The sequence below is a fragment of the Lampetra fluviatilis genome, chromosome 3, assembly GCF_964198595.1.
Source record: "Lampetra fluviatilis chromosome 3, kcLamFluv1.1, whole genome shotgun sequence".
NCBI classification, from domain to species: domain Eukaryota; kingdom Metazoa; phylum Chordata; class Hyperoartia; order Petromyzontiformes; family Petromyzontidae; genus Lampetra; species Lampetra fluviatilis.
In genome coordinates, this window is record NC_136277.1 from 222915 (window position 1) to 236283 (window position 13369).

The 13369-nt window shown below is 54.6% G+C and overlaps 2 protein-coding genes across 3 annotated transcripts; both read right to left on the reverse strand.

Moving 5' to 3' along the window:
* Positions 1 to 948: 948 nt before the first annotated feature.
* Positions 949 to 4698, reverse strand: LOC144948548 (histone H2A). 2 transcript variants are annotated; one of them, XM_078878120.1, is made up of 2 exons: positions 4265 to 4641; positions 949 to 958 (listed from the first exon to the last, which is right to left on the reverse strand). In XM_078878120.1, exons 1-2 carry the CDS (start codon positions 4639 to 4641, stop codon positions 949 to 951), a joined length of 387 nt encoding a protein of 128 aa, XP_078734246.1. The 2 variants fall into 2 exon arrangements, with proteins under 2 accessions (XP_078734246.1, XP_078734253.1); XM_078878127.1 differs by lacking the exon at positions 949 to 958 and having other exon boundaries at positions 4261 to 4698.
* An 833-nt stretch (positions 4699 to 5531) lies between these two features.
* Positions 5532 to 5942, reverse strand: LOC144948564 (histone H3). Its single transcript, XM_078878136.1, has one exon. It carries the CDS (start codon positions 5940 to 5942, stop codon positions 5532 to 5534), a length of 411 nt encoding a protein of 136 aa, XP_078734262.1.
* Positions 5943 to 13369: the final 7427 nt, after the last annotated feature.

Sequence of the window (13369 nt, forward strand, 5' to 3'; positions counted from 1 at the left end):
AAGAGATTGCGGGCGAATGCCTTCCACGAAGGGGCCCCCCGGCCGGTAAATATCAGTCTTATTTTAGCGTGAGGTAACGCGGGGGTCCGTACCGCTTCCGACACCAATTTGTGGGGGTCGCTAGCCCCCGAGATCCCTCCCTCGATAATACTAACGGCCGGACTAACATCATCAATCGCCCCCCCGCTGCTAAGCGAACCGCCGCTAGGCTCCTCACCCAGGGTGTGGGAGCCGTCACCCGAGGATTCCCCTCCACCGCGGGTCCGCGTAGCAGGCATGGATAACCACGCACGCGCACACCCACACACAGCTCTGCACGGCACTCACCCAACCCTGACCACTCACGTTAGGATCGCGCACCTGTGTTACACACGTCGTGAACGTGCGCGCACACACGCATACAGCTCCACACGCGATACCCACTCCTGCGCCGCTCTGCGCCGCGCTGGCCGCCCACGTTACGATCGCGCACCTTGGGCACGCCGATTACGCACGCCGAGAGCTTACGCAAGTAACGAGCGCACGCAAGCGGGGCACACGCCGACACGACGACTCGTCCCCTCCCCCACTCGCGCGTGCACGTCAACACAAATATCGTACAAGGACGATTCTCCTCTCACACGGCTGCGTAGTCACGCCAGCACACCAAAAGTGCTCTCCCCGGGCGTTAACGCACACACCTCCGTACCCGCACAATCGTACAGAGACCACGGCCTTTATGCGTACAACGACCACACACTCGCGAATGCAGTGCACGCTAATACCACGTTCCAAAAACACCCAACAACACGGTTTTGTTACTACGCTCGAGATTTTATTAGCCCTTGCTAACCAACCGAGCCACCCGTGTGTGTGTGCGGGACAGCAAGGCGCTTCTAACCCACACTCTGGTGCCGTGTAGCCCTATTCTATGCTGCGCTCTCTGCTAAACCGCTTTCCTACTCGTCCTTACCCCGAACTAACCCTCTCCTACGGATCCTACCCTCCGCTCTGAGGTGTTGTAAGGCGCGCAACACGATACCGTCTGTAGTCCTTGGTGACCTTGCGGCGCTCAGATCGTCCTGCAGACAATCTAGCGGCTCGCCCGATGACTCCTTCGTCGCTGACCCCATGTCCAAACTCCAGAAGAAGAGAGTTCCCTACTGCCCCTGCGTTTTCTTTTAAACTATTCACATCAAAGGCTAGGAGCCCCCGTCCCGACCGCCTTGGTCTCTCGACCAATCCTGAGCCTAGGATTTCCCGCTCTTTTGCGATCCCGCCGGCCTTTGAACTTTCGACCAATCAGTCGTCCCGGGTCCTGATCCCAGCTATCTGCCTTGCTGACCCGTGTTTGTGTTTGTATGCGTTTCTAACTGCGGGGCTCTCTGAGCTCGCCGTGGTCGTGCGATCTCAAATCCGCCCACGGCGCCGCAGTGTTACTTGGCCTGGGAAGGGTCCTGTCCAATTCCCTGGCCCTGAGAAACCGTGGGGTAACCCCCCTAGGGGGCCCTCGGGTGAAAACTCAGGGTAGGTGACCCGACCACGAGGCCCTACGTGGGTGCGGGTGCGTGTTTATGTGGGGGGGGTGATGGGGGGCAGTGCGGCGGTGGAAGCCGGGCGGCTCCATGGCTCGGCCGAGCGGCCCCGTCGCTGTGGCACCACAATACATTATCACGAAGATCACTTCTTTAATGTACGTTACTTATGCAATATACGACAATGCTCACGATATAAATTATAATTCAAAACAAGTGAACAACCAACATTTGGGAGACATTGTTCGGTCAGGGCGAGATATGATGATTGTCGTTTTTCAAAAGTGTTAATGATGAACACTATTTAAAACACACTCGAATGTTTTGCAAGACAAGATGCTTCAACAGACTACTCATATTTAATTCCAACGAAATATTTTCTATTTAAGTTTTGCCTCGCGCGCTCGCGATTCCTCCTCTCGCGCTATGGTGAGGACTGCGCGCCATGCCAACCGTCCCTTGTCACCGAACTTTTAACTGGACGTTTTAATCGAACTTTGAAATTAATAAATATATGGATTTTCAGATGGACAACAAACTGAAGAAAATTACTCAAAATTAACCGACATTAAATAGAAAGTGTAACATGTTACGTGGCAAGAGGTGAGTAGCTCACGCACTGCAGAAGGGTCGCGCGCCTTGAACAAGATCGAGGCACGGTGCACAATTATCACCACTCAAATTCAACTCAAGTGACTCCGCAGTCGAATGTTTAAAGAACATATATAATCTTACGTTTAATGCACCGACAGAGTTGATATTCTAGGAGCGCAGGATGGTTCATGCGATGAGTTGTTTTTGCTGCAATAAGTAACACGTATTTACTGCACTAAGTAACACGAATGAGTAATCATTGGAAAGATGTTATTAACCATGTAAAAATATTTAACTACACATATTTGTACCATCTTATTTGACAGGTAATATTATACTTTACCGAGTGTTGACATCCCCAGCGTTTACCAGTACTTTTATGCTTACTATCAGCTAACACTGGCCACAACCCTGAGCTGATGTGCTCATTTGTTCCCTTTTAGCCCCGACACCCCACGCCACTCCCCGGCAACCACATTCAGATAAGGCCCCCCCCCTCTGCCCCCCCCTGATTTATTATTTAAATTATTATTTATATTATTTAAATTATGTATTATTATTGTTTTACCTACGTGACTTTACCGAAAAAACCTAAGAGTATGAATCATTGCAGTCACGAAAGCTTCAAATCTAGAACGAATGCAAGAATCATTCATTCCACGCGCATGTGAAGAGGAGTCGTAGAATGGTTTATGCACTTCTTTATACTGGTAGCAACGAAGTGGACCAGCCTACAATAGATTATATCGTCCGTCCGTCCGTCCGTGTAGCAACATCGCCCCCTATTGCAAACACTTGGCATGACCCTACAAAAACCTTTAGACTCTGTGATACTTTCCTGGCTAAACACGTGTAACATTCCCTTATAATTCCCTGAGATAGCTTTTAATTAAAACTTTGAAATTAAAAAAAAAACTCACAGCGCCCTAAAGCCTACAGCTAGGCCTAAAGCCTAGAACTGGGCCTCAAAGTCTGACTTCGTATCGTACCCCTGCGTGTGTGCAAGGGAGTTAATGTTTAACAATGTTACATTCCCTGATGCTTTTAAATATAAACATTTAAATGTAAAGCTTTTACATGAATAATAAAAACATTTAAATTAAAAATTAACTCTCGGCGGCCTAAAGCCTACAGCTAGGCCTCAAGCCTCGAACGCCTCAAACTCTCCCTTCGTATTGTTCCCCTGCGTGTGTGCAAGGGAGTTATGTTTAACAATGTTACATTCCCTGATGCTTTTAAATAGAAACATTTAAATTTAAAGCTTTAACATAAATTATAAAAACAGGTAAATTAAAAATTAACTCACGGCGCCCTAAAGCCTACAGCTAGGCCTAAAGCCTAGACCTAGGCCTCACACTCTCCCTTCGTATCGTCCGATTCAGTGTAGCAACATCGCCCCCTACTGCAAACACTTGGCAGGACCCTACAAAAACCTTTAGTCTCAGTGGGGCTTTCCTGGCTAAACAAGTGTAATAATACATTATGTTTATATTCTTTGGTTATTCGTTCCTACCAGCCCACCCCGCAGGGTCCTGTTTTCACCAACGCACAGCAATACTCGTTCCAAGACCAACCCCGGGCACACGTCCCACAGCCCCTTTTAACTCCTCAATCTCCGCTCCCAATACACATCCGCGTCCAGCACGCCTGCTCCGGGTGACGTCACTGCCCTTTAACCCCTGACACCCCCGTCCAGCTCTTTCCCGCGCGTGTGATTGGTGCGTGTTGTCGTGAGAGCGGAGATGTCGTGTTTGCGTGGTGCGTGAGGGTGGCTCGCAGATCCCTTAAAGTGCTTGAACCATTCTCCGACTCCTCTTCATATGTAATCTGACCGCTCAAAAAGAGCGAGTTTTATTCTTTAAAAAACACGATACTTTCTTCCAATAGGCATCCCAATTTATTCTAAACCATGTTCCATGATTGATGCAATGTTGGAATGCTGCTCAAATACCGTTCCTAAATTAGACATAATAAAGGGTAACTGGAATGAGCAGAGCATTTGTTTAATTGCGAGCAATTTGGCACGAGGGCAACTCGACGACGGTGTCCTTATTAATAACAAAACCCCTGTGTACGACTGTCCGAGCTCTTTGCAAGCAAGTGGGTGGCTCTGAAAAGAGCCGTTGTTGTGGTGGTAGAGGCGGCGGCGCGTTCACTTCTTTGCCTGAGAGGTCTTCTTGGGCAGCAGCACGGCCTGGATGTTGGGCAGCACACCGCCCTGGGCGATAGTCACGCCGCCCATGAGCTTGTTGAGCTCCTCGTCGTTTCGCACGGCGAGCTGCAGGTGTCGGGGGATGATCCTCGTCTTCTTGTTGTCGCGGGCGGCATTGCCAGCCAGCTCGAGGATCTCGGCAGAAAGGTACTCGAGCACGGCGGCCAGGTAGACGGGTGCTCCAGCGCCGACCCGCTGGGCGTAATTGCCCTTGCGGAGCAGCCTGTGAACGCGACCCACGGGGAACTGCAAGCCGGCGCGGGAAGAGCGGGACTTTGCCTTGGCGCGAGATTTGCCACCGGTCTTGCCGCGTCCAGACATTGCTAACGGACCTAGGATGCAAAAAGCAATAGAGACAAAGTACGAACGATTTGTGACGTTAACACGCACCACCGGAGCGTCTTTTATAGCGGAGACGAGGATCGTAGAGCGCGCCGCTGCTGATTGGCTCCTCTCGGTCGAGTCCCGCCCTCTCCTTGAGCCACCAATGAAAAGCCGGGACGCGATGATTCGATGTTGACTTTAATTATTTTTATCCATATATATTTTTATGCGGACACGTATCTTAGGAATTAAACAATGCGATACACGTACTTAATAGGTTCAAGTTTTAAGCATTATTGAGTTAATTTATGGGCACGTGCTGGCAAGTCAAACTTATAAGCGGATTCCGCAAATATCAATGTATTATTGATTATAATCATCATTTTGAGGGACCTCATTGGTTATAAGAAATCATTGTGATAGCCTTGAGCTCGTGATTGATCGCCCACGTGCCTATACGGTGTATATATATTCCTTTAACCGCCTGTTCGGGCAATGCCTAAAAATATATGTGCGTGAATAATTCAGTCTCTTAGTTTGCAAAATGTGAACTTCTTATCAGCTCGGGATTGAAACAACATCAACCAATATCTTTGGGTTTAATAGTTAATATATTTCACCAAAATAACCCTTTTGTTGTAGATTATGTAAACATGGTTTCACAACGCTTATATACAACACCAACGTGTGATGTTGAAAAATGAGCGGCGGGGTATATAAAATGAACTTCATTGTCGCTTACGCCTGACGACTCGTGAGAGCCGTGACCAGCAAACGAAGGTTTCCGGCACCCGAACTTTGAAGGACACACATGGAAGCTTTTTCATGCGTAAGTGGTGGCTCTGAAAAGAGCCTTTGTGTTGTGCTTTGAGGGCCGAGCTGGGCGTTCAAGCGCGCTCGCCACGAATGCGGCGGGCGAGCTGAATGTCCTTGGGCATGATGGTGACGCGCTTGGCGTGGATGGCGCACAGGTTGGTGTCCTCGAAGAGCGCGACAAGGTACGCTTCGCTGGCCTCCTGCAGAGCCATGACAGCGGAGCTCTGGAAGCGCAGGTCGGTCTTGAAGTCCTGCGCGATCTCCCTGACGAGGCGCTGGAAGGGCAGTTTGCGGATGAGCAGCTCGGTGGACTTCTGGTAGCGGCGGATCTCGCGCAGAGCGACGGTGCCGGGCCTGTAGCGGTGAGGCTTCTTGACGCCGCCCGTGGCCGGAGCGCTCTTTCGGGCCGCCTTGGTGGCGAGTTGCTTGCGTGGGGCCTTGCCGCCCGTGGACTTGCGAGCGGTCTGCTTGGTGCGAGCCATGGCTTGGTGTGGGCAAAGATTCTCACAAGCGGGGAGAAGGCGGCTTATGTAGCCCAGAGCGCGCGCTCACTGGTCAGCGGAGTCGTGACGTGCGAAGACGGGGAGCGTGCTGATTGGTTGGCAGCGTGCAATGATCTCGAGTCGTCAACTCTTCTTAATCAACAAAATGTTCAGTTTGGATCATTTCAGAATGCCGTATCACGATGCAGTAGTACCGTTTGAGCGCCGTCGATGTCTTTAACGGATGTTATTTTCTCAAGCAAACACCTTTCCGAAAACGACTTTACAGTGCTCTGCATGATCTAAATAAAGTGTGAAGAAACTGCACTTCATTGGAAACAGTAATACGTAAAAATGTCGGAAAGAGGTGATCACAGGGATAGATATCTATTCTCTTGGCATTGAGATGATGATCATCAATTATACTGCACGAGTCATCCATGCTAGGCGCTTACTTTTACATATATGTACACGTGCAAAATGTTAGTTCCTGCCCGAAAATACAACCACGAATTAAATATATTGCATTGCAAGGTTTTGGCGCCAAATATCCAATGTAATATCTGAATGGGCTGCAGATGAAATCAATGGACAAACAAGTCCAATAAATGCCTGCTGGTGAATATGATGTGCCATGAATATTGTTATCGCTTTTATTCACGTTGAAACAGGTCAAAATGCGATCGATCTCTCCATTTCAATGAGCGAACAATGTCCCCGCGTGAACCGGGACTTTGTTGGCTCCGCCTTAAACCTTCGACATTTAACCTCTGTGACGAAGAAAACCCTCCACCGTCGTCAAAAACACTTCCGTGACATGTACAATATGCGACGTTTTGGGCAATGACCCTTCTTCGAAGCACTCTGTAATGATATTGGCACACCCGCAGCGAACGCGAGAGGAACGCAATCTGTTGCAAGATTGCACGTGGAGTGAATAATCGGTGTAAGGTCTTGTTTTCAAGTGAACAAGATGAACTAACTTTATAATCGTGTGAAGCAAAACGGCTTCCAACACAATAGTTGAGTGAACGTCACCAACTAGTTCTCCCAAAGTAAGAAAGACATTTATTTTAATAGAGAAGTTTAGATGGTGCACCGCAATGTTTACAAAACAAAAACAAAGTGAAAAGGCGAGAACGAGCGAATGAAGGCAAATTGAGTAAAGCTGTCTGGAATCAATACATTTTTAGACTAAATTCCATATTTGGCACCAGTAACATGATGACGGAATGAAGAGGTGCAACACATAATCAAAATTGGAGGTTCGTCAAGAATGCATCGATTTGAATCTGGATTTAGATTAGAATCGCCAGCGAGAATGCTGACGTCGCTGACATTACTCTGCACCCAGTTCGAGTGAGGGAGCTGCCACCCGCCCCGCCTGTGTTTATGATTACTGCTTTCGGGCTCGATTACTCCCATCACATCAATGCTTAAAACACATCGAGTGGGTAAAATGTTATACAGTTAATTTGGCGAATGTACGAAACTTATCCAATCTACACAAATCCTCACGATTGAACTGCACCAAGCGTCGAGCTCCTTGATCAGGGCCGAGTCAAGGCGAGCAACCATCGCCACGCCGTAAATGGGTTTGACTTACAGAATATGGCACGCATTCAACAGCAACGTAATACACTGCCATGTGTTAACGATGAACTAATTGAAGCGCAGCAGCACCTGGTTCACTTTTTTTAACTAAGTGGGTGGCTCTGAAAAGAGCCGTTGAGGTGGAGTGAATCGAGCATCGTCCGATCGGATTCACTTCTTTGGCGCAGTCTTCTTGGGCTTGGCCGCGGCCTTCTTGGGCTTGGCCACCTTGGGTTTGGCGGCCTTGGCCTTGACGGTCTTGGGCTTAGCGACCTTGGGCTTCGCAGCCTTGGGCTTGGCTGGGCTCTTCGCCACCTTCTTGGGCTTAACAGCCGACTTCACCTTTTTGGGGCTCTTGGCCGACTTGGCAGCCGCGGGCTTCTTTGCTTTCTTGGGAGACTTCTTGGGCGCGGTCTTCTTGGCTGCCGCGGGCTTCTTCACCTTCTTGAGCCCGGGGCTCCGTGGGGCCCATATACTGCGCGAGGCCCCCGGGCACGGGGGGTGGGGGGACCCCGGGGTTTCGGGGTACTTGGACGGCGGGGCTCCCCCCCTCGGGGGCTGCTCGCCACGGCTTCAGTCGGCGGATGTTGACCACCATCTCCCGGCCCCTCTCTCCTCCCTGAATCAGCACCGTCCATGGTGAGATCTGCCGTCTCACAATCCAGGGTCCTCGCCAGTAGGTGGTCAGCTTCCCCACCTGTCCGGCACCGACGCGGGGAGTGTACAGCCACACCTCGGAGCCCGCAGTGTAGAAGGGGGGCTCCATACGGGGTCGGGCGCCCTGCTCTTGCCGCTGGTGCGCGGCCTCTCCGTGCGGGTAGGCTCGGCCCCTGGCCTCTCGCAGGGTCTCCAGCAAGTGCTCCATGGGGTGGCTCCCTTCCTCCCGTTGCGGCGGAGGGACACCGAACAGCAGATCTGCGGGCAGGCGAGACTCGCGACCAAACATCATTAGGAACGGGGTCTGTCCTGTAGATGTGTGAACGGCGGTGGTGTATGCGAACAGGGCATAGGGGAGGTGTTCGTCCCAGTCCTGTTGATTCGCGGCCGCCATGCGTTTAAGCTTCCCGGCCAGAGTCTGGTTCATCCTCTCTACCATCCCGTTTGCCTGGGGGTGATATGCCGTGGTTCGGTCCTTCTGGATCCCGAACTCTCGGCACAGCGCCTGGAATAGTTCGGCCTCGAATTCACTACCCTGGTCGGTAATGACTCGTTCGGGGATCCCGCACTTAAGTACGTAGTTTTCCACGAAGGCCCGGGCCACTACGAGGGCTGTTTTATCCGGGATAGCCACCGCCACGGGGTAGCGGGTGAAGTACTCCACCGCTACAATAATATATCGGTTGCCCCGGTGGGATCGTGGAAAGGGCCCCTGCAAGTCGATTCCGACCAACTGATTCGTCCGACTGACTCGGAACGGCCTCAGGGGTACCTGGTACCTCGCCGGCTTTTGCCCACACTGCTGGCAGGCCCGGCAGCCCTGCACCCAGGCGGCCACATCTTGTGCCAATTTAGGCCAGAGATACTGGCGACGCAGAGTCTCCCGGGTGCGCCGTTCCCCATCATGGCCCCCGAGCGGGTGGTCGTGTACCAGTCGTAGTAGTTGGGGTCGCACATGGGCGGGAACGCAGATGCACCCAGGCTGCCCAGCGTCGGCCAGTTCCCTCACCACCCCGTTTTCCACACACAACCGGGCATACAAACCGCTCCAGGGCCCTGGTAGTGCATCCTCCTTCTCTCGCAGTGCCGCCTCCACCGCCGCCAGATCCGGATCTCGCTGCTGGGTCTGTCTCAGCTGCTCGTCGTTCAGGCCCGGGAAGGCGCAGCCGACGTCCTCCTGGATCCGTCCGATCGGGTCCCGAGCTGCGGGTCCCGCGCTTGCCGGGCGGTCGACGGGATCCTCGGTGCCACCTGCAAGGGTCTCTGTGGCGCACACTGCACTCTCTCTCGCTGGGGGGGGGTCAGTGGCCGCGGCCTCTCGGGGGTCCGTTGCCTGCCGGCAGCGTCCCCCCGTGAAACACGGGCAGGCCTCCTCCGCCCTCGTCTCGGCGAACACCGTGGGTCGCCTCGACAAGGCGTCCGCGTTTGCGTGCGTCCGGCCAGCCCGATACTCGATTTGCAGGTTGTACTCCTGCAACTGCGCCAACCACCGGGCCATCTGCCCCCGCGGCTCCTTGAATGTAAGAAGGAACTGCAGAGCATAATGGTCAGTGCGTACGCGACATCTCCTGCCGTACAAATACGGCCGGAACTGTTTGCATGCGAAAATTACGGCGTACAACTCTTGGCGGGTCACGCAATAGTTCAGCTCGGCCCCACTCAAGGTCCGGCTGGCGTACGCGATGACTCGTTCCGTCCCATCCTGTACCTGTGACAACACCGCGCCCAGCCCGCTGCTGCAGGCGTCGGTGTCCAAAATAAAATCGGTGGTAAAATCGGGGAAAGCGAGGGTGGGGGCGTGGGTGAGGTGATCTTTGAGAGTGGTGAAGGCCGTCTGGCAGGCCCCCGTCCACTGGTAGGGGTGCTTAGGGGAGGTGAGTTGGGTGAGAGGGCGTGCAATCTCACTGAATCCCTTTACAAATCGACGATAATAGGTGGCGAGCCCCAAAAATGATCTGATCTCCGTCAGATTCCTTGGCCGTGGCCACTCCACTACGGCGCGTACCTTCTCCGGATCGGTGTGCACGCCTGCCTCGCTGACGCGATGCCCGAGGTACCCCACCTCGCGTTGTGCGATGTAACACTTACGTGGCTTGAGCTTGAGATGAGCCGCTCGCAGTCGCTGGAACACCTCTCGAAGCCTGGACCAATGCTCAGACAAAGATCTACTGAACACTATCACATCGTCCAAGTAAATCAGGCACTGTTCCCACTGCAAGCCCCGCATCACCAACTCCATCAACCGCTGGAACGTCGCGGGCGCGTTAGTGAGTCCGAACGGCAACACTCGAAACTCAAACAGGCCCATCGGGGTGGTGAATGCTGTTTTTGGCCGATCCTCCTCCGTCATCTCCACCTGCCAGTACCCGGACGCGAGATCGAGGGTGGAAAAATACCGCGCTCCTGCGAGACTGTCGAAGGTGTCGTCGATGCGTGGGATGGGAAAAGCGTCGCCGAGGGTGACTGCGTTCAATTTTCGGTAATCAACGCAGAACCGAGTCGATCCGTCCTTTTTCGTTACCAGTACCACCGGGGCAGACCAAGGGCTCGCGGAGGGCTGGATTATGTTATCGCGTAGCATATCCGTGACTGCCTCTTTGATCTGGGTCCGTTCAGGCGCGCCCACTCGGTATGCGGGGAGTTTGATGGGTCGGGCTGCACCTGTGTCAATTTGGTGCTTGACCAGGTCGGTCCGGCCCACGTCCGAATCGTGCTCACTGAACACGTCGGCGTACTCCCGCAATAACCCGCGCAGCTGATCGGCCTCCCCCTTAGGTAAGGCTGCCCAAGGCACATGTAACGCATCCTGCAGGGGAACAATCTCGGCTCGGGGGGTCGGGCCGACCCGCCAGGCCAGATCCTGGCTGTCCTCGGGGCGGCCAGGGTCCTCCGCCCAGAGTGCGAACACCGAGTCGTTCGAGTGGCGAGCGTGCAGGGGGTGTACGGTGGCTACCGGGGTGCGTCGTCGTATCATTGCCGGGGTACTGTGTGGGTTAAACACACGTATAAACAATCGGTCCCCATCTGCGTTTACCAACGTGGCGGATCCCACTATCCCATACCGTTTTGCCAACTCCGGGTGAGGAGTTAGCATTACCTCTCCTGATGGTCGGAGCGCGGGGTCGGTGGGGGATGTTGCCACCGGCACCAGCATCTCGGTGAGTGGGTCGATGGTGACTGCCGTCGCCAGGATAGCGACCACAGGTGCGAAGCGGGGGCGCGTTGGTTCTCGTCCCAGGAACGGTATCCGCTCGCCGTTGCTCTCCATGGTGGCGCATCGCTGGCGGGGTTGCACGTTGAGTCCCAGCCGTTCTAAGAGGTCGGTACCTGCGATACACTCGTGACACAACGCACTCGACACGTAGAACTCCTGGGTGCACACCTGACTGCCTATGCGGACCTCTAGGGTGGCTCTCCCCAGCAGCCCCATTCCGGCTCCGCTCGCCGTGTGCAGCGCGCGGTCCGGTGCCTGCAGGTGACGCACGTCGACCCCGATCGCGCTGCAGTGCGCTGCGCTCACGAGCGAGGCCACCGCCCCCGTGTCCAGCAGAATTCGGGTACGCACTCCGTTTACCTCCCCTTCCACGAGCGACGTGGCCCCCGTGATCCCCGCCACCAGCTCCCGTAGCCAGTCGCCAGGAGTCACCGTTTCCGTGGGCGTTGTTGTTGGAACCTGTGTGGAGATCACTCGCTCGCCATTATTACCATCTTTTTGCATCGGGACCGCTTCGAATGCACCCCCAGATGGTCCACTCTCTAGGGGGCGTTGGGGTTTAACCCCGGCGCGTTTCTAGCGCGGGCGATCTGCGGACAGTCTCTCACGAGATGCCCTCGCCGGTCACACAGGTAACACGCACGGGGGGCCGTCCCGTAGGAGCCCCCCCGTCCGTTTCCTATCCCCCCTCCGGCACGCTGCTGCCCCGACTCTGCCTCTAGTCGGGCTACCCTCCCAGATAACCCTCCCACCGTGGCGCGTAGGTCCCCCATTTCGGATCGGATGGTCTCAACGGAGGATTGCACCTGGGTTACCTGGCCGGCTATATCTCCCATGCCGGTCTGTAACCCAGCTACCCAACCCGGGGTTGTCTCGCGGGACACTGGAGGTTCTCTTTCCCGGCCCCTTACCGTCCTCGCGAGCTCCTGTTCCTCCTCCTCGTCTTCCGAGAGCAGGCTCGCAATGGCGCGCTCTCGTCCCAGCCCCCGGAGCTGCGCGCGTTCGCTGTGAATTCTTTCACACTTACGTGCGCGCTCGACAAGGGTGTTAAAGGGAAGACGTGGGCAGCTCATGTCTGGCTGCCACCACGCCGTGCGAGACAGGTACCGCTGGATTTTCTCGGCAGCCAGTTCCTCAATAACCTCAGTTGCGTACCCCGGGCGTGCGATCTTTGTTAACTCGCGCACATCCTCGGCGTAATCACGGAGATCTTCGCCAGGTTGGCGACGGCGCGCCTCTAAGGCCGATTTTGCTTCCTCCTCGTCCCGTGTGCCAAAACGCTGATCGAGTCGGCGCATCAGCTCCTCTAGCTGTGTCTGTGCGCTCGCGGGTAACGCTTCTACAAAATCGGCTGCCCGCCCATCAAGATTCATATTAAGTTGACGTACTGCCTGCGCGTCCGTCCATCCATTAATTTCCTTGGCCCCTAAGAGATTGCGGGCGAATGCCTTCCACGAAGGGGCCCCCCGGCCGGTAAATATCAGTCTTATTTTAGCGTGAGGTAACGCGGGGGTCCGTACCGCTTCCGACACCAATTTGTGGGGGTCGCTAGCCCCCGAGATCCCTCCCTCGATAATACTAACGGCCGGACTAACATCATCAATCGCCCCCCCGCTGCTAAGCGAACCGCCGCTAGGCTCCTCACCCAGGGTGTGGGAGCCGTCACCCGAGGATTCCCCTCCACCGCGGGTCCGCGTAGCAGGCATGGATAACCACGCACGCGCACACCCACACACAGCTCTGCACGGCACTCACCCAACCCTGACCACTCACGTTAGGATCGCGCACCTGTGTTACACACGTCGTGAACGTGCGCGCACACACGCATACAGCTCCACACGCGATACCCACTCCTGCGCCGCTCTGCGCCGCGCTGGCCGCCCACGTTACGATCGCGCACCTTGGGCACGCCGATTACGCACGCCGAGAGCTTACGCAAGTAACGAGCGCACGCAAGCGGGGC

Excerpts from the sequence above, each read along its gene's own strand:
- LOC144948548 (XM_078878120.1), bottom strand. The coding sequence starts at position 4,641 with ATGTCTGGACGCGGCAAGACCGGTGGCAAATCTCGCGCCAAGGCAAAG.
- LOC144948564 (XM_078878136.1), bottom strand. The coding sequence starts at position 5,942 with ATGGCTCGCACCAAGCAGACCGCTCGCAAGTCCACGGGCGGCAAGGCC.